Source organism: Balaenoptera ricei, chromosome 6 (genome assembly GCF_028023285.1).
Source record: "Balaenoptera ricei isolate mBalRic1 chromosome 6, mBalRic1.hap2, whole genome shotgun sequence".
Classification (NCBI taxonomy): domain Eukaryota; kingdom Metazoa; phylum Chordata; class Mammalia; order Artiodactyla; family Balaenopteridae; genus Balaenoptera; species Balaenoptera ricei.
In genome coordinates this window covers 10,040,667-10,061,022 of record NC_082644.1, presented here as the reverse complement: position 1 = coordinate 10,061,022, position 20,356 = coordinate 10,040,667, and the positions used below count along the sequence as shown (strand labels likewise).

The following is a 20,356-nucleotide window of genomic DNA, read 5'->3' as shown; positions in this document are numbered from 1 at the left end:
TCTGCGTCCCCCACAGGTGCATACCAACTACACAGCTTGCTCCCTTGACAGCAGGAGTCCTGCCTTACTCATTTTCATATTCCCAGCGCCTGGCACAGTGTCTCACAGACGATACTCAACACACAGTTCAGGAACAGCATGCGTGGGAAGAGCAGAGAGGAAAGGGTCTGGGGCGAGGACATGATGGGACAGCACAAGCAAAGGCACGCTCCTGAAGAGGAAACAAAAAACATGGAAAGACAGCGTGAAGAGTGGCTTAGGCGGGTGCTTAGCAATAGGACCAGGGCTGGGACACACCTCCAGCAAAAGGACACAGTATTTACTGTCTAAATACCCACAATCCTCAAAACCAGCTACGCTTCTACTACTTGTAAAGGCAAGTGGGCCTTACCATGCACACGAGTTTGCTCTCCTGGGCCTCCTTATCGAAGGACGCATCCGCAGCCTCATCACCTCCCGCAATTCTCTCCCCGATGTCACCACTAATGCGCATCACCTCTACGTGCAGCCGGCCTGCCACCTACAGCAGTGGGGACAAAAGCAGATCCTCTCTCCAGATTTTGTCCTTTCCTCTGTTGTAGAGTCAAGTGGTTAGCTTAGTGGTATAACAGGTTCTACCAGTTACTTTTCCTCAAAGTATTTATTTGGAATAATCACCATCCAGCAGTATGGAAACACAGATATTAATAATACACATAGATAACGCTTGTCGTTACTGATGAAAAATTATAACAACAATTTACTATCACCACCCTGCTGTTTCTTGAACTGTTCTCTGCGGGACACAAGGCACGAGGAGAAAACTAACCTCTCCTTTCTGGTTGATGATTGGAACAGCATATTGTAACTTCACATCATAGAAGAGGGACTCCAGGAAGACATTAGCCACCCCAATGAGACTGTGATTTTCCTGCTCATCGTAGAACGGATCTGCACGCCTGAAGTAAGACCGTATCACCTTTAAAGAGATTCAAAACATACAGCTTCAGAAAATCACTTAAAATAAACGAATTCAACCTACCACTTTTTGATGCAGTCTAATAAAGTCATTAAACTTAGCCGAAGTATAGCATTGTATTGCATGCACACACACACGCACACACACTCTTCCTCATTCCCACTTAGAATGGTGGTCAGCACCCTTCACCCATGAGAGAGCAATCCCAATAACACATCATCACTTTCATCATTTCTTCTCCCTTACATGGAAACCTTGCCGTGAAATCAGACAAAGCACACACTGACTAGAAAAATCAGCAGAGTGTACAAAAGTACTCTATTTTTCATTCACATCTATTCCACCTGTTCCTACCAAATCATTAGACACGCTGCTGCTAATGAGAGGTGACCCCCTTACAAGAGCGTGGTTTGCTTTTTGTTATTTGTTGTTAATGTTATTTCATTTCTAAGTTGAAATAGGAGAGGAATACAGAAGAAAATGGAAAAAAATGTTTTAAGAAAAAAATGTCATCTAACTATAAGAAGTCATTTTTATTGATGAACATTTTCACAAAACAAGAGGCTAAGGAAGTAAACAACTCTGTGGGGCCCTAGGACCAGCAGTGTTGAAAATATGTAAAAATATACATAATTCATACTTCTATTTTAAATAGGTACAAGACACGGCTGACCTAAATGAGCAAATCTGAAACTTGAGGAGAGAGTACCAGAGTTCAGATCTATGGCACTTGCTTTAGGATCAAAACGCCTTCAAAAAATTTTCCTAATAGTATAAATATTAAGGTACCACTGATGTTCAGTTCAAAAAACAGATGTTGTACGTTTGTTATTTGTAAGGTTAAAATGTGTTGAGAAATGGGAAGAGAGATAATAAGGTCTGAGTAACACCATGGGAGACAGATACACATAACACCAACGGAAGCCAGAACAAACATAGAAGATTATGCTAGAAATCCAGAGAACACAAATGTGGAGAAGAAAAGAGAAGATGCCAGAAAAATAGGTTATTAAAATTCTTGACTAGCTAAACAATTGACAGGATTAAAGTAAGTATTGTATTTATAAAACAAGATATTTTGGAAAAATGAACAGTTCTTCCCTAAAATGGGCAGGTTCATTCCTGAGTGGTTCCCTCTGTGACTATCAGTTAAGTAATTTTTCTCAAATAACTTACTGGGGTATCTTCTTCACACTCCTTCCACTCCTGATAAAGATCTCTCATATCCAATAACCTGTTGTCCAGTTTTTCCAAAGACCAAATCTGCTTCCCTTTTCCTTTTCTTCTCACCTGGATGGCAGGTTCACTAAGGAGAGAGCCTCGCTGCGAAGACAGTAAGAGCGGCGTTGGCAAGCACAGAGATATCTATGCATCGTAGACATCAACCCCAACATTCTATACCCACCAGTCACATGTCATCGACTAAAATGGAAACCGTATCATTCTTTTATCTGTTCAGCGCAGAACTTCCCAGAAATCTTACAAGCTTAATATAACCTCTTTCTATCTAACTGCAGTCAAAATTTAAATTGAAGTATAAATCTAAATTTAAACTTAAATCCCAGAAAAGTAGACCATGTCTACGGGGAAGTCAAAAATGTTTTATTCAGGACATCATATGACCAAAGAGTATCAGTGGGTAGGAAGAGAGTCATAAGCACTGAATGGGAAGGGAAAGTTTGTGGGATGGATGGTTAAGAATTTGTACCTTTCAAAAGTTTGAATTTTAAAAAATTTCTGGATAGCTAAGTATCTTAATGTGATACAAAACACAAATGATTAAAAGAGTAAGCTGTGAAAAGTATCCTATTTACCCATTTGGAGGCAACAAATGATACCAACTTCCAAATATATATAGTTTGAATTTATTATTAAGATGGTACAGAACTAGGTAGAGATGGTTGCACAACACTGTGAATGTACTACATGCCACTGAATTGTTCACTTTAATTAATTTTATGTTACGTGAATTTCACCTCAAAAAAAAAAAAATAGTACTCATTTAAGTTTTTCTAGCTTAGAAAAGCAACGTGCTTTTAATGTAGAAAAAATGTTTAAATGTTTTGAAATCACAAAGTAGAAAATAAAAATGCCCCGTAGATCTCCCCCAGAGAGGTGTACCTATCAGATATCAAATCAACTGAGATTTACCGGAAATTTTTTAAACTGTTCTGATACATCTACTTAGAACTTTGGAGAATTATGAAAGACGCCAATGTTGCCTTAACATCTTGCCTATAATCAGTTCCAAAGAAACAGAATTTACATAACGAAGCAAGGATTTTAGAATTCTGAAGTTCAAAAATTACCATTCTCTCGCATACTGCAAAGACCCTTCTACCTTATATTCAGCCAGCTAGGGAAATGAATATCTGAATACAAAATTCTACCTAACCCATCAAAAATTATGTACTAACATGATCAAGAGCTATAAAAGAACCCAAATAAGCAAGAAAACAACTGAATGGCAAGGATAGGAGACTCTGATGGGACTTGCCCTTTGAATTTTATTAGGCTTCTTACATTATACAAAAAAAAAAGATAATTGTGATCTTGAATACCCACATGAAACAACTAGTGGACAGTTTTGCCATGCCATCTACTGACAAGTAGAAAATAACATGCTATAGGTAAAATGAACCCCTAACTTGGTGGAGGGGAGGGGTGGCAGAGGAATAGCATGGAGGGAAGAACCACTTGGGGTACTGGTACTGCTGGGGATGGGGATGAGGGCAAACCCCCCGCCCCGGTGTTTAAATAACCCTGGTGAAATATGAAGGTGTTTCACTCAGCAATATCTCTGTTTTTTTTCATTAACGTCAATCTCACCTTCCTGTTGGCATCGAGGCTGGAAGCTGGAATCTGTAGGGTTACTTTATACTCTGTTCGTTTATCCAGTTCTTCCGCAATGTAACTAGCTTCTCTCACCAACAGATTGGCCTTAACGATTTGTTCCCTCAGCCTCATCAGGCTGTTATTCAGTGTTGCTTCTCTTCAAAAAAAAAAGGGGGGGGGGCGGTGCAGATAACCATTAAAGCAGCACATCAGCATATTATATAGTGCATAGTACGTTAACGCCAAACTGCGAACCAAGGTCTACAACTGTCTTTTGCACACAGGGAACACATCACCAACACTGGCCCATGCACACACTTGAATGTGGGCTACGTTACAGGCACTGGCACATGCTCCTGTAAGAAGCCGGCCAGAGACTAGGGCTTGGCAAACTTGACTGTGTATACAAATCCCCTGGGAATCTTGATAAACTGAAGATTTTGACTCAGTAGGTCTGGGGTGGGGGACCCAAAACGCTACATTTCTATCAATCTCCAGGTGACAGAGATGCTGCCTGTCTGCAGACCAAACTCTGAAGAGCAAGAGGTTAGTTAAGTACGTCTGTAACCATGGATACAACATTTAGCGCAATGCTAATTAGCTCAAATAGAGATCAAACTTGCCATCTGAATCTCACTGGTACCATGCTTTACCTACCTGATAAACCACCACCTTTCTCTTTTTCCTTTTTTAAAAAAAGCATCTACCCACGCTTCAGAACCTAAAGTATAATATACAATGATAAAGTATAACTTCTAAGTACACATACTTGTTTAGTCAAATCCAAAAGCCATACAAACTGAAAATGCGGCAGCACCTAACAGGGGCGGCTTTAAAGAAATCAATATAAATTGACAATTCCCATTTTTTTTTTTCAAAAGTGGGGGAGGGGGAGACAATGCCAAGTGGTTCTTAGCTGTAACACTCTCTTTTAATGTAATTCATTTTTAAAGTAAGGTCTAGATTTTTCCACTCTGTATGTTACGCAGGTGGGTTAAAGGTGACGAGCATATGCTACACAGGTGGCACAGGCCCTATGCTTCACCTACCTCTCTTCTGCCCACTGCCTCAATCGCTGCTGAGCGCTGGGTGAGTGGAAGGAAAACTTGTCCGAACTACGACAGTTTTGTTTCTCAGGAGACAGCCGTCTCCGGAGCTGCTCCAGTTCGTGTTCATACATGAGCCTCTGGCGCTCCAATGCAGACCGTTTCTCCTCTTCGTGCTGTTGTTCTAGGCTGTTCAGTATTGACTGCATGGGATCTAAACAAGTTTTTTTTTTTTTTAAGGTAAATAATAAGAGGTTAACTGCACAACACAATATACTTTAAATGTTCTGTATTATTATGTTGTTTGTCATCCTAATTAATAACGTAAGATTCTTATAGACAGTTAACTTTCCTTACTCCCAATTACTGATCGTATTATCTATTCTGTCAGATACATGCCAAACCATCTTCCATATAAAAAAAGCAGGTCTATTTGTATGTTCTACACATAACCTAAGACAGAGTTAATGTTCCAGAAATCCACTACGATAATAAGCCAGTGGCAGTCAAGCCTCAAACCTGAGAAAGTCTATCAATGAGAACAAAGTTTGCAGTGATTTGTGTATCAAGGCAGAAAGAAAACACAAGTTTTTATAAGTATAATAAACTAAGGCCAAAGTCACAAAAGAATTGAGTACAGAGAACAACATGAAGATTTCCTTTGTTGCTAACATTTAAAAAGTGTCCATTGTAAACATCTCTAACAGTCTAGCAACTCTGAAAGATTCTAAAAAGCACAACAGGGCTTCCCTGGTGGCGCAGTGGTTGAGAATCTGCCTGCCGATGCAGGGGACACGGGTTCGCGCCCTGGTCTGGGAAGATCCCACATGCCGCGGAGCAACTAGGCCCGTGAGCCACAATTACTGAGCCTGCGCGTCTGGAGCCTGTGCTCCGCAACAAGAGAGGCCGCGATAGTGAGAGGCCCGCGCACCGCGATGAAGAGCGGCCCCCGCTCGCCGCAGCTAGAGAAAGCCCTCGCACAGAAACGAAGACCCAACACAGCCAAAAATAAATAAATAAATAAATTAAAAAAAAAAAAAAAAAAAGCACAGCAGGTCTGCTCACCGTTACTGCCCAGAGCCTTCATGGTTACCTCCATCTGCGCGTACTCGTAATTGAAGTTGATTTCGCTGGACACCTCACTGGACGAGTCCCCATCCACATCCAGCTGCTCAGAACTGGTGTCATTCTTCATGGACGTGTCTTGTTCCTCATCCTCTCCACCTGCTTTCTTTTTCTTTTTAGGCAAATTAAGTCTTGGGGAGAAAAAGAATATTATCTTTTAAAGAAAGATATGCATTTATTCATTGCATTAATTAAATATTGGCACTTGCTAGATGCCAAGGGGATACTATGTGCATATAAGGCAATTACTGTGCTCAGAAGTTTATATTCTAGTAGTAGAAATAAAACACAGACACATGCGCAAATAATGACAACAGAGAGGGTGACACAAGGCCATGTGACAAGCTAGGTGTCAGAGAAAAGCTGAAGCCCACCTCACGCTGGACTAAAGGAGGAAGGGATGACAGAATAGGAAGTCATCTGAGCGCAGCCTTAAAGGCTGAGGAGAAAGCAGGGCATTAGGACAGAGGAACAGCATGAGGAAAAATGGACACTCTCATAGCCGCTGGAGAAATTAAAAGTTACACGGAGATACACAAAATTTGTAGAGCACAAGTTGCGAGAGGTGATGGTGGAAAGATCAACTTAACCCAAACTATGAAGGCTTTGAACACTAAGCCAAGCAATCTACATTTGATTAAGTTTAAGGAAAAAAATGAAAAATATTTCCACACACTTTGTACCCCTCTTTTTTCAACAATCAAAATAGCAACTGGCCCACAAGCAAAGGATCTAGTCAGCTTGATGTATGAAACACAGGGCCAGTGACGGGTAGAGGAACAGACCAGGATTTTAACTTTGTACTCTATCTAGCCAGTCCGTGCTCACCAACACAACACCAATTTTGTATGGGAAACAATATGCAGTCCCAGGTCAGACACTTTCATCCTCAGCCTCCTCTGCAGCTGAGAGGCAAATTCTAGCGAATGAGACGTAAGTGGAAGGTTGCTGGGGACTCTGGGAAGACTCCTGCTTCTGCTGATGCGCACAGTCAGGGCTAGTCCTGCCACCCTTCAACCTCGTTTTCTTCGCACGTGCCTGAGTGCTGCCTTGATGTCTGGAGTGGCGTGGCCATCTTTAGACCACAGGGAAAAGCCAAGACAATGACACGACTTCTGCCATGACTCTTTTGAGAGGCTTAGCCAATGCCAATAACCATCCTCCTTGGGAGTTCCTGCTTTGTCAGAGAAATGAACTATCTGTTTAAGCCATTAGAGTCAAGTTTGCCATTACATGCAGCTGAGAGCATTCCTAAATGAAATATTAACCTTATTTTATGGATAAGGAAACTAAAAGCACTACTTTTCCAATAAAAAAAGAAACAAAAAGACAAGCATGTCAGAAAATAATTAATGAATTCTTATACCAGATGGCAAAGCAATCATCTTCCACTGGGAAATAAAAAGGAAAAACGATGTAAGTAAACACAGTATTTCTCCTGAGTGTACTTGTTCATGTGTCCCTTGGGCTCAAATCGTATAGTGAACAAGCATATGTATAGTGAATAAACGCATATGTATAGTGAATAAATACTTATGTGCACAAAACAACATAGAATACTTATAGCATTAAGTTTACTTTTTAATATATACTTTTCTATTTCAGAGTATAATCATCAAAAATCTCCCTACTTAAGAGCCATGAATGTCATACCTGAAGAAGTGGTTGTTCCCCCATAATATCCTGTCCCCATGGTGTAGCTGAATAGGACTGGATACACAAGAGCCATTTACAAATGTTCTGTGGGGAGAAGAGGTCAAACATGCAAACAATGATTATCATGTTCTCTCCTTTAATTTTTCCAATACAATATAGGAAAAACAAAAGAATCAATTCCCCAAAATAAAATCTGCCCTTGGTGAATTTTATTACTTGTATTTCCTTCTTTGCTGATTTATTTTAAATGCTTATGATACCAAGTATCATAGATTATTATCCTCTATCTTTCAAAGTTCTAAATTTGTTATACAGCATATTAAGGAGTAAATATGGAACCACTGCAGCCAGTAATAAAAAGATGGTAGCAGTGTACACTACAACTAAAACAAGTATGTCCAATCTACATGGATAAAAAGAGCCAATCAACCAACTAAACTCAGAAATATCTATAGTATCAGTAATAAGAAATGAGGCCTATGTTAAACTCTTCTGTAACTTCCTACAGCACAGAAAAATGTCCATATCCTATCAATAGATAGGAGATGTGTAAGATCCACTTGACTGCTTATCTTGACAATAGAGTTCAACAGAAGAAATGATGGGTAGAAGGATATTAAGGAAAAATTTTAGAGGGGCAGGAAATAAATAGAAAATTATGCATACCACTATAAGACTGATATTCCTGGAATACCAGTGTCATCATGCCTCTCTCCACTGAATGACTAAGCTGCTTAGATACAGGATAAAGGTCAAGTTCTTAAACTTGACATTAAAGGCCCTACAAAAGGAAACCCTCTTTATCTCCTTTTTTCCCACTTCTAGTGAATTCTCGACTCCAGCAAAAAAAAAAAACAAAGGGGTGGTGTAGGGGTGTTATGTTCTGTCCACTAAACATGACTGACTCTTCCTCCAAAGCGAAGTTTACCCCAGTCCTATAACCCTGAATAGGGCTCCCGTTCTCTATCACCCTGAGTCTCACTCAGTTTGATTTCTCACAAAGCCCAGTTTGGTTTCTACTTCCTCTGTCACTCCAACCAATACTACCTTAGTTTCTTTAAGTTCCTAAGGCGCTCACCTGGCTTTGTACCACCAGTTATTTTTAATGTATATGCATACACACAAAACCTTACTCTCCATCTAGATTTCACTTACCATGTGGGTTTTTAAGCACTAAAAGTAATTGGTCTCTGTGCTCCTACAGTCTGATTATTCAAAGCACGAGCTCAAAAAATAGAGTTATGACAAGAGGGGACCTACTAAAATTTGCAGATTTTAGCCTTTATGACACAAATTCCTTAAATACAGTGAGGAGTTTAATCAAAGGCAAACACATACCTAGGCTTATTTTTTAAAGCTCCAGCAGTTAATAAATAAAAGCACGACTATAGTAACAGTTCTCAAAATGTGGTCTGTATGGGGTCCCGAAGATCAAATTTATTTTTATAATAACACTAACCTGCCCTTTTCACCGTGTTGACGTTTGTATTGGCAAAGAGTAGAACTGCTGGTGTTTTAGCACAAATGAAAGCAGTGGCACCAAACATTTATAAGCAGTCACTGGATTATTCACTGCCATGCACCCACAATTTTTAAAAATGTTTCACTTGAAAAGGTCCTTGATGAAGCAGTAAAACTCAACTATACTCCAATATAAAAATAAATTTTAAAAATAATAATAAATTACTACTTTTAGTGAATTTTGACCCTTGAGTAGTACACGACTTCTTAAACATTCCAGGTGACAAAATGAGAAGCACACACGAAGCACTGTGCTAATGCATACCGAGGTATGACAACTGTCTTGAGCAGAAGACATACTCAGAGTGGTTTTCTGGCAGACATTTTCTTGAAAATGAACAAAGCCAGCCTGTCACTTTGACAAAAACAGCTGACAGTACTTGTTGCCAATTGTAAATGTCAAGCTTTCAAGTGAAAATTAAGAGTTTTGGGAAATCTGTGTCAATGTCTTCCAACCAAAGACCACCAGGGATATTCCCGTAGTTGAACCAGTTGGGTTTATTACTCACGCAGAGGGAGGAGACACCACAGGAAGCATGGGGGCGTCTCATTGAGGGGGCCCGGGGGGACTCTTGCAGGACTGGGCCTCAGCTGCTCATCCTGGGAGAGGGTCTAAGGAGGTGGGAGTTCTGTATATACCGGATGCAGCCAGAGAGCAGGAGTAATTCCATGATCGGGTTTGTCAAAAATCTGACCCACAGAGGATAAAGTTGTAACTGGTGAAGAAACAGCCACTCACTTGGCCGAGAGAAGGTGTTTGGTATTTTGGGTGTGGCATAGTGACCCTGGTTTTTGTGCCTGCTGAAACAAAATTATTGTGTGGCCTGCTTCATCTTATTTCGTCACAGCCTCAGAGTAACCTTCCCTGGGGTTGGCATCTGTGAGATTACTTAATAGGAGAACAGCACACCAGAGCTGGGAGTGCTGGGCCAGCTTACGCTCTATTTTTTTCCTTTCTCACTTGTATCCTTTACCATGAGCTTGATAGCTTCCAAATATTTACAGACTTTATGGATGAAATTAGTGATGGTATTAATGATTTTTTTGATATAGTGATGAATCAACATTCGGAAGATCAATATGTCAGTTAACCATCACCTATAACAGCTATATAGACAGTTACACAACAGGGCAATAACAGTTTCAAAGCTGAAGGAAACAAACTGACAAATATTTAATTTGTATAATGTTATGCCTATTCATTACTTATTGAGCACTTATTTATTAGTCTGATATTACATGCTAAGGATAGAGAACCAAAAAGGAAAGGTCCTTGTCCTCAAAGACCTCACAGTCCAATGTGGTAATAAAGGCTGACAGCCCACAAGAACACAGTATGAAGTATTAACATAACAGGAAGCATAAAGTGCACTAGGAAAATGTACTGGGGGCCCTTATTTTAGACCAAAGTAGACAGCGACAGAGCTTAACCTTGAAGGTCAAACAGGAGTTAGTTAGCTGGCCAGAGGAATGGCAGATGCAGAAGAAAAGGAGATAAGCAGGAGGGATGTAAGGGATTTTTGCATCAAGAATAGTAGAAAGCCATCTGGTTGTATGGTGAGTAGACCAGGAAGATTAGGGTGCTGACAGGGGTTCCAATCAAGATTTGATGGGGACCTTATTTAAATAAGGCCACAGCAGTACGTATAGAGAGGAAGGATGGGTTTAAGCCATATTAAAAAGTTAAATATTAAGGACTCGGTAACTAACTGAATATCTTCTTTAAGTGAACGTAAAAGCACACAAAGGCCAAACGTCCTTATACCATCCTCAATTAGTGTACTTTCTTCCTCTTAAAAATTATTGCGACATTAACACTAATTAAAGTACATTAGGGCTTCCCTGGTGGCGCAGTGGTTGAGAGTCTGCCTGCCAATGCAGGGGACACGGGTTCGAGCCCTGGTCTGGGAAGATCCCACATGCCACGGAGCAACTGGGCCCGTGAGCCACAATTACTGAGCCTGCGCGTCTGGAGCTTGTGCTCCACAGCAAGAGAGGCCGTGATAGTGAGAGGCCGGCGCACTGCGATGAAGAGTGGTCCCCACTTGCCATAACTGGAGAGAGCCCTCGCACAGAAATGAAGACCCAACACAGCCATAAATAAATAAATAAATAAATAAATAAATGGATTATCACGTTAAAAAAAAAAATGTTCATTCTTTAAAAAAAAAAAAAAAAAAAAAATAAAGTACATTACCTGGTGTTCTTTTGAGGAGTCAGCATAACCTGGCCTTCTGATGTGATGTCTATGATACAATGTTCAGGAAAAATTCCCATTCCACATAGTTGGATATCTTGGGAATTTGCTGAACCTATCAGTGTATGTTCCTACAAAAGAATCAAATTCACTGATTAATAGTGCATTCTTATATGTACACAAACTGAAATCGTCTACTCTCAGCTCTCATATATTGATCCGTTACCTTAGCTAAAAGATTTTTAAAGCAAATGGAATGACAGAGGGAATTTCTGGCTTTCTATAAAATTCATTCTACAAGTTCTATTTCCTTATAAGGACTAATGCACTGAGTTGAGTTATAACTTTTAAACCTAAAACTATAGTTTAACATTAATGTCTACATTATATTCGTTATTTTCCATTGCAATCTTGATTCCAAATATTCTATACTACTCTCAGAGCATGGTCTGAAAACTACAGTTACTTAAGTTGTACATCACCTATGCGGTCTCAATCAAGATGAGTCTACAAAGATAAAGAGCTATTCAAATGCAAGGAGTCTGAATTATTTTATGAATTACATGGTCTCCCTAGACCTCATAAAAGATACGGTAGATGCGTTCTTCTTACCCTAAACCCCCAACTACTCAATTCTCTAAGCCCTAATCACCAGTGTCACTTTTTGGCAGGTACCTGAGAAAACGGACATAAAAATCACGCTCCCTCTTATGTGCTTCAACATTTGACTGCCCTTAAATGTTGATATTGACTGGGATGTGTCCCTAGGCCACCTTCTCCTCCTACACACCTAGATCAGGGGTCAGATATGAAATATTTTAGGCTTTGTGAGTCATACACAATTACTCAGTCCTGCCCTTGTAGTGTGAAAGCAGCCAGACAATATACAAATGAACAAGTGTGGTTACTTTCCAATAAAACTTTACTTAGGAAGACTGAAATCTGAACTTCATATAATTTTCAAGAGTCCAAAATATTATGATTCTTTTGATTTTTCTCCAACCATTTCAAAAATTCAAAAACCATTCTTGGCTCCTGAGCCATATGAAAACAGGCAGGGGGTGAGATTTAACCCATGGAAGTAGGCTGCTGACCGTTGACCATGATGATCTCATCCAGTCCAATATGCTTTAAATACCATACACACACACACACACACACACACACACACACACACAATTAAATCACCAACCAGGAACTACAGACTTTAGTTCCATCATTCTCCCACCTCCACTATCACTGCCCTAGTCATAGTCACCATCATTTTTTGCCTACTGGGCACAACGTGGATGTCTAAAGACATTTCAAAGTGAAAGGGCCAAAGCAGAACTTTTGCTTCCACCTTCTCACCACCCCGTTGAGTCTCCCTTCCCCAATACTAATGGCACCACCACCAGCCAGCTGGTCAACTAGAAAAGCTCAGATGCTATCCTGGAGTCTTCTCTTTGTCTTAGCAGCCTACCTCCAGCCCCGTGTCAATCAGGAAATCGTCAAAGACTCTCCCTCTGAAACATATCAAGAATCAGCTCACTTCCCACCTCTACTATCACATCCTAGTCTCTTGCCCAGGTGAATATAAGAACCTCCTCCTATTTCTCCACTTCCATCCACCCCACCCGCTCCCACCACAACAGCCGATCACGTGATCCCCTATTGCGAACCCTCTAGTGGCTTCCCTTTGAACTTCTAAGAAGTTCAAATTCTTACCCAGGCTTACAAACCCTCTGTGATCTGGCCCCTGCCTACCTCTCTTATCTCAGCTCCCAGCACTCTGCCTCTCCTGGAGCGTGACCCACCCACTTGGGCCCTTCATCTGTTCTTTGAGCACACTGACTGCTTCCTCTGTCGGAGGTGTTCCTCCCCTGATCTTGATATTGGTAGTTTCTTATCATTTCCACCCTAGCTTGTAAGTGCACATCCTCAGAGAGGTGCATCCTGAACCAACAATCAGAAATAGCCACTCTGTTACTCTCGGGCCTGAGTTCCTTACAGACTGACTGCCCGTGGGTTTCCTGACCATCTCCACGGCTAGCATGGAAACTCCAAGAGAGCAGAGAAGAGCCTGACCTGCACCACCCCGCCACTGTATTCCAAGCATGTAACACAGGCCTGGTACATTTAGCCAGTAAATAAATATAAAAGAAAAATAAATGAACAATCAGTTCCCTCAGCATTCCCTTCAGACTCAGGAAGACAATTTTCTCCTCTTCTCTGCCGATATCCCTTCTAATTATACTCTGGGTTCCAATTCTTCCCATCTCTTCTGGGGTCTCAATCTCATAAAAAGGCCTCTTCCCTTCTATTATTTTCATTTTCCCTTTTCTGGGGGTCTCTTCTCTCAAGTACGCTGCAGCAGTGTTTCCAACGAAACAAAGAGCTGGGGTCAGAACTGTGCCATGACATCCCGTTCAGTCCTCAAGGAGTACATACAATATAGAGAGGGCATTCCAGGCAAATGTCTACTCCTTGATTTTGGCTGAGGCTTCTTGGCCAATCCCATACTTCCCTAACCTGGAGAACAGGGCTTGATCAGGTGTAAACTACAAGTAATGCTTCAGTGACATTCAGTAGCAGGCTTAACAAATGCGTTCCATGTCGGTCTCCATTCCCCACTTCTTCCCTCTCTAACAACACCAACTGCAAGGTGCAGAGAAGTTCGAAAAGGAAAAAAAAAAGTCTGAAGAGAAAAAGAGCCCAAGATCACATAAAGAAGAAGAAAAGATCCCCAAAGCACTTGGCTTAGGCCATTTCTATGTATAATCCCTTTCCTCTCCCCATGAGAAATTCTAGCTGGAGTCTGTATTGTGACTTTGGAATCCTTTTTGTCCTTGGGGGTGGAGGTGGAGAAAAGCTCTGAACTACCCCTTAGATTGGAGTTTGAGTGTAGAACCAGCTCCAACTGTTGCATTCCAAGATTGCACACAGGTTCACTCTGATGTCTCTGCCCTTGCTTTTGTTCTCTTTGCCGGAAATGCTCCCTCTTCCCTTCATCCAAATACAAAATATCTTCAGCACCTACTTCTAACCTCATCTTCTATTTGCAGGTTTCACTAGTAGCCTACACTGACTTCTCCCTTCTCTGAACGCTTATTACACTTAGAGTCAGCACCACAGTTTACTATCGCATGAATGTTGTTTTTCCCCTTATTTAGATAGCAACCTACACAGGACTCTTGCATCTTCTCCAGTAACAAGCATAGTCCATGATACACAGAAAATGCTGCTAAGTATCTGTTAATAAACTAAATTAAAAATTATCAGAGGTAAGATATTAAACAGCAAAGGTCTAATCCAAATTCTAGAAGAAAAAAAATTTTTTTTTTCCAACAAATATTATACTGAGCACCTATTTTGAGCTGGGCACTGAGCCACTAGAGACAGAAGATAGACAAGGTCCCAAATGTAGAGCTTATTATAAATGACAACTTAAATGTTTCATTTGAGGTTATAATCCATTCTGATTTAGATAATGATTTGCCTGACTCTCAAACATTGGGTTCTAAAAGCTCAACTCTGCTAAAGCCATAACTGTCTGATGCTTAAACAAGTTAGACAATAAGCTTCTTGATAAGTCCTTCCTATGGTGCTCTAAGCACTGCAATAAAAATACTGATGAGGAAGAGAAAGAAACTTATCATAGGTTGGTACAGAAGTTTACCTAGTGAGTAACTAAATGCTGTGAAAAGTACAATGCATCAGGGATACCTTTTCAGTCTCTATGTGATATGTGAGTATAATAACTCTAAAGCATATTAGTTTTAGGGAAAACTTTAGCAGACACCTTTTTTCATCCATTTAATTTAATTTCACTGGAGATGATCAGCTAACTCTTCTCTGAATTTACTGTACCTTGCTTCCTCTATAAAGCAACTACTTACATGACGACTCTTTTGAGAATCTCCCTTTGATCAACTGAGTCCTAAAAGAGAGAGAGGGAGGTGGAGAGGGTGGGGGAGGGAGATGGAAAGTGGCATATTTCACAGACTGCTTTTCCCACCCTGCTAGCAGGAGGGGTAGCACATTAGCACAGCCAGCATGATAGCTCAGCCTTATCAGTATTCCCAGACAGTTTCTGAAGAAAGAGGAAAGCAAGTACCAGGGGCAATAAGCAGAGAAGTATTTGTTGCTCTTTACATATGTAAATAATCAATAGTCCTTAATAAACAAAATCGCCCTGGCTTGACAGAACCAGGACTCTGAAGACAGCCTTTGGGCAATGGAGGTGAGGAAGGAAGGAAAGGTACCTTTCTGTCTTTTACAAATTCAAATATTACTCTAGGTGAGTCAAACTGCCTCCAACCAGGCACGTCTCACGGCCACACCGCTGTCTTATTCGTCCTGGGCCCCTTGAAGCTTGGCCCACAGCTCTGTCAACGCAGGATGGCTGTGGCCCTGCCATTCTGCTGATCGCCTCCTCCACTGACTGAATGCTGGCAGGCAGCTTACTGCCAATGGGAGCAACGCTCCCCCTAGGACTGTTCCCTACGTACGTGTGCTTTGAAGCTGCTGTGGAATCACTGGTACAAATCCTGATCAAGTGTGTGTGTGATAATTTGCCCCACATCCTTCAGAATCACCCTTGCTTCCCCAGCCATTAGTAGCTGACTTGTGAAAAGAGTAGATCCAGAACTGCACAAGCAAAATAGCTTTCCTGAACGATTTGGTGGATAATTCAAAGGTGTGACTGGAATCATACTGTAATCCTATTTCTGTAATTAAAAAAATACGTATCACTATAAATACACACACACACAGAGGAATAGATCCAGAAGATACAGATAAAAATATTAAATATTAACTGTGGTCTTCTCTGGCTGTTGAAATTTGGGCACTAATCCCCCTTTCGTTTTCTAATATGTTCTTACAAGACTTTTTAGAAAAAAAAGTGTATTACTAGCATAACATTTTTAAGGTGAGGGGAGCAGCTCTTCCCTCTAGAAGCTTGGCTTACGCTGGTATAAATCTCCAAGTCTCTCAAAAAAACTAAAAACAGAACTACCCAGCAACTCCACTCCTGGGTATGTACCCAAAAAAGACAAAAACACTAATTCAAAAAGATACACGCACCCCAATGTTCATAGCAGCATTATTTACAATTGCCAAGATACGGAAGCAACCTAAGTGTCCATCAACAGATGAACAGATAAAGAAGATGTGGAATGGAATGGAATACTACTCAACCATAAAAAAAAAGAATAAAATTTTGCCATTTGCAGCAACACGGATAGACTCAGAGGGCATTATGCTAAGTGAAAATAAGCCAGACGAAGACAAACACTATATGGTATCACTTACATGTGGAATCTAAAAAATATAACCAACTAATGCATATAATAAAAAAGAAGCAGACTCACAGATATAGAGAACACACTAGTGGTTACCAGCGGGGAGAGGTGATATGGGGGGGAGGAGTGGGAGGTACAAACTATTGGGTGTAAGATGGGCTACAAAAATGTAGCCTATCTACAACACGGGAAATATAGCCAACATTCTGTAATAGCTCTAAATGGAGTGTAACCTTTAAAACTTGTACAAAAATTTTAAAAATAACAAATTTTTAAAAATATAAATCAATCTCCAAGTCAACCTCAGAACTGCAGGCAGGCCTCGCTTTGCACAAGAGTGCAGGACTGTAAAAATAATTTAGCAAGGAGATCTTAATAATCAGTGGGGAAAACTGCAATAATTCTGTAACATTTAAAACTGTCCAGTAAAAACATGAAGAAATCTCTTACTGTTAAAATGTATAGGAAAATGAAAAACCAGTTAAACTAGTATTTATTTAGTACACTGTCATTTAGAACATTAGAAACACTGAAATTTAAAGCATTTTTTTCTTTGTTAAAAGCTTATGTACCGATAGTAGTTAGAACAGTGTTTGCCTTCTTCTCAACATATATCTTACAGCAGGGAGTGAGCGTATCTTCCACGCCTTGGCGAACTGTCATACTCCTTTCTAAGCTTCTACCATTTTATCCTTTGTGCTTTCAATGTTGCGAAGTATCTCCAAGAGCTCCTCTCATGTGAAGTGCTTTCTGATGTCACTCCCTTTGAGACATCTGCAGTCTTCTCGTCACAACCACTTTCATTATTCACATCGGTAAGTTCACCTTCACTAACTTCCTCTGGCTGCACATCTAGAAGCTCACAAATGCCCGCAACGTCAACATTATTTACTAACTCACGTTAACTGGAATTTGTGTATGTTGGAACCATGCAAAGCAAGAGCCGCCTGGCTATGCAAATTAGATGCAAAATTACCTTGTGAGGTACATTCTACCTATGGTTTGGCCACCATACTTCGCTTCTGCAAGTTCCAGACAGAACAAATAAACGGAGGATTCTATTCTAGAAGAGAACCATTCAAAACCTGGAACTAGAAAGAATGCTAGAGGTAATTTAATCCAGGGGCCTCATTTTATACATGGGGTGCTCAAAGTCACCCACTGACGTGAGGTCATCTGCCCAGCATGTAAACCGACTTGAGAATTTGAAAGCAAAGAAATAAAAAACGCTCGGCCTCTAAATTCCTCCATCCCACATCATGGTATCACTTTACTGAAGCAAAAACTGTTCTTGGACTGAGATCATCCTTTTGAATATGCTTTGTCATGAATATCACTTTTGTCATGGGTTTAGCTTGGGCAGTGAAGAACCAACACTGCTTCAAACTCTGCCAAAACAGGGTTGACCACACAGTCTGAAACAGAATCCCAACACCTCCACACAAGATGACCAGAAATATTTTAACTGCTCTCCAAAAGTCTTTAAATAGTTTTCTTTGTGTAATTTTTTAGTTAAGGAACAGATATGAATCAGGCTTTTTTTTCTTGTTGGGTGTATGTGTTTGTGTGCTCCAATTTGAACTTCATCACATCAGAAAGAAAAAGAGCTCACAGTTCTGAAAACTAAAAGGGCAGAATATTTAACTCCTATTCTAATACTGCATCTCTCCTAAAGCATATGAATAGCTACAGCTGAAACTCTAACACAAAAAGCTGCCAGCATTGTTAGAAGCACAGCGAGAGACGTGCTAATATGTCATTTTTTCCAAAGGACAAGGATAATATAATAAGATACCAGAGTATCAAATGAGAAAGTGGTATGTGGAATAATTTATATGTGGATAGTGCTTCTGTTTATAAAGTGCTTCTATATGCCAAATCCCATTTAATCCTCCAGGAACCCTGTGAGGTAGCCGGACAGAGAAAACTTCCATTTATAGAGGAAGAATCTGTAGACTGTGGGGGGCAAAGGACTTGGGAGCAAATATCTGCCAAGCAGTGGTGCTGGACTAGAAACTCAGGGCATCTCCCTCCTACCCCAGCACTGCTCCCACTACACACAGCACCTGAGTGTGCACACAGGATTATATGCAACAAACACACAATTTAACTCACAGTGTAATACAACATGGTATAAGATACTTATGAATAACAGGGCCTCATCAAAATACCACAAAGCAATTACCCCAGATACCTTTGATAAAAACTGGGAGACCAGCCAACGTGTCGTGAATTCTTCAGTCTCTTTAGAAGTGAAATAACACAATTCCCTAATTTTAAAGCTGCTTCCAACTGTACCAGCTCACATCTTTACTGTCCTAGTCACTAACTTAGTTAAACCCACATAGATAGTTCCTATACTATGAGGGGAAAAATTTTCCTCCTAAATATTCATTAACCATACATCAGTCATATAGTCCATTATATAACTCATTTATGCTCTAGGGTTGGCAAAGGTAATTTTGGCAAACTCCTTATAATTTATAGAGTGTCTGATATCATGCTCATCCCAAAGTTGTCTCTTGTCTTCCTGATACATCCCACAACCTATAGGTTTCAATGTATATGAGTATATACATATATACAATGTATATAGACTTCAATGAATGTCTGGTTTTTTTCTGCTCCATACTCTGACCCTCTCAGTCTCTAAGTGACCTACTCTCTTTTTTTATAAGTTGATAATCCAAAATTTTTAATTTTCCTAAGAGTTACTGGAAACACGAATTTCAAATCAAGTGGTCCTAATAACTTTCTTTAAACATCTCTCTGTAAGCTAAGAAACCACTCACCAAAAGCTGTGCTTCACAGAAATCACAAAAGCTTTAGTCTACCGATGAAACCGTTTAGTTTAAAAGTCACTGTTTAAGCTTTAAAGTTATCTACTTAACTCCCGGGTTTAATCACATTAAACGATAAAAGTTAAGCTACTTAATTTGTTGGAATGATATCAGAATATCATCTTTTATATTTACTAGGTTGAATGACATCACTCAAAGACTACAAAGAGAAACTGATCTCAGAAACTCAAGATTTTTCTATACTCCAGCTTAATCAAATAAAAACAATTTGCTAACTCATAGTTTTGAATATGGTTCTCCAAGTATAAAAAAAAAATACTGTGAAATGCTGCTCTATTTTGTGGTAGGAAATAGTAGAAAAGCCTATTATTTCACCTTTAAGTAGTAAACCAGAAGTTCATTCAGAGCAGGATCAGCATTCAGATTAACGAGGAAACATTTATCATCCCCAACTTTAATTCCAGAAGATTGAAGAGATATTCCAAGACTCTCAAGCTGTTTCTGTCGCTCCTGTAAATGCATTAGAGAAGTATTAATTCCACAGCTATTGAGGCAGCAAGATATAAAAAGTCATATATTATAGTAATTATTAAATAACTTTATAACTCAAATATGTTATCTTAGGACATGGTATTATTATATAGGTTACGGCATTTGTTCTCTTTCTAAACTATAATATTGCTTTGTTAGGTAAAATTTTTTAATTTCAAAAATAAAGCCATTACAAATAGCAACCAAATATACTAAGTTCTCATTTTTCATTCTTGAAAATATCTAACATCCTGAATTCACCTTTCACATTTAATTCTGTATATATGAGCAAATATAAGTGTGTTTTACTCAACTGTGATCTTTTCTGAAAAGCCAAGTATTTAATACACTCTGCTGCTTGATGTCCTCAGTGGGTCTCCAGCAGGGATAAAGGCCCAACT

At 39.9% G+C, this 20,356-nt stretch overlaps 1 protein-coding gene across 5 annotated transcripts in view; it reads right to left on the bottom strand.

Moving 5' to 3' along the window:
• KIF13B (kinesin family member 13B) overlaps nt 1-20,356 on the bottom strand; it is a 193,459-nt gene that overhangs the window by 81,559 nt on the left and 91,544 nt on the right. For all 5 annotated transcript variants that reach the window (XM_059926821.1, XM_059926822.1, XM_059926826.1 and 2 more), the window contains exons 13-21: nt 19,800-19,934; nt 11,339-11,469; nt 7,618-7,704; nt 5,905-6,095; nt 4,843-5,053; nt 3,788-3,950; nt 2,135-2,281; nt 809-958; nt 392-520 (exon numbers count right to left, since the gene is read on the bottom strand). In XM_059926821.1, coding sequence (XP_059782804.1) covers nt 392-520; nt 809-958; nt 2,135-2,281; nt 3,788-3,950; nt 4,843-5,053; nt 5,905-6,095; nt 7,618-7,704; nt 11,339-11,469; nt 19,800-19,934 — 1,344 coding nt within the window. The remainder of the gene's footprint in view (nt 1-391; nt 521-808; nt 959-2,134; nt 2,282-3,787; nt 3,951-4,842; nt 5,054-5,904; nt 6,096-7,617; nt 7,705-11,338; nt 11,470-19,799; nt 19,935-20,356) is intronic.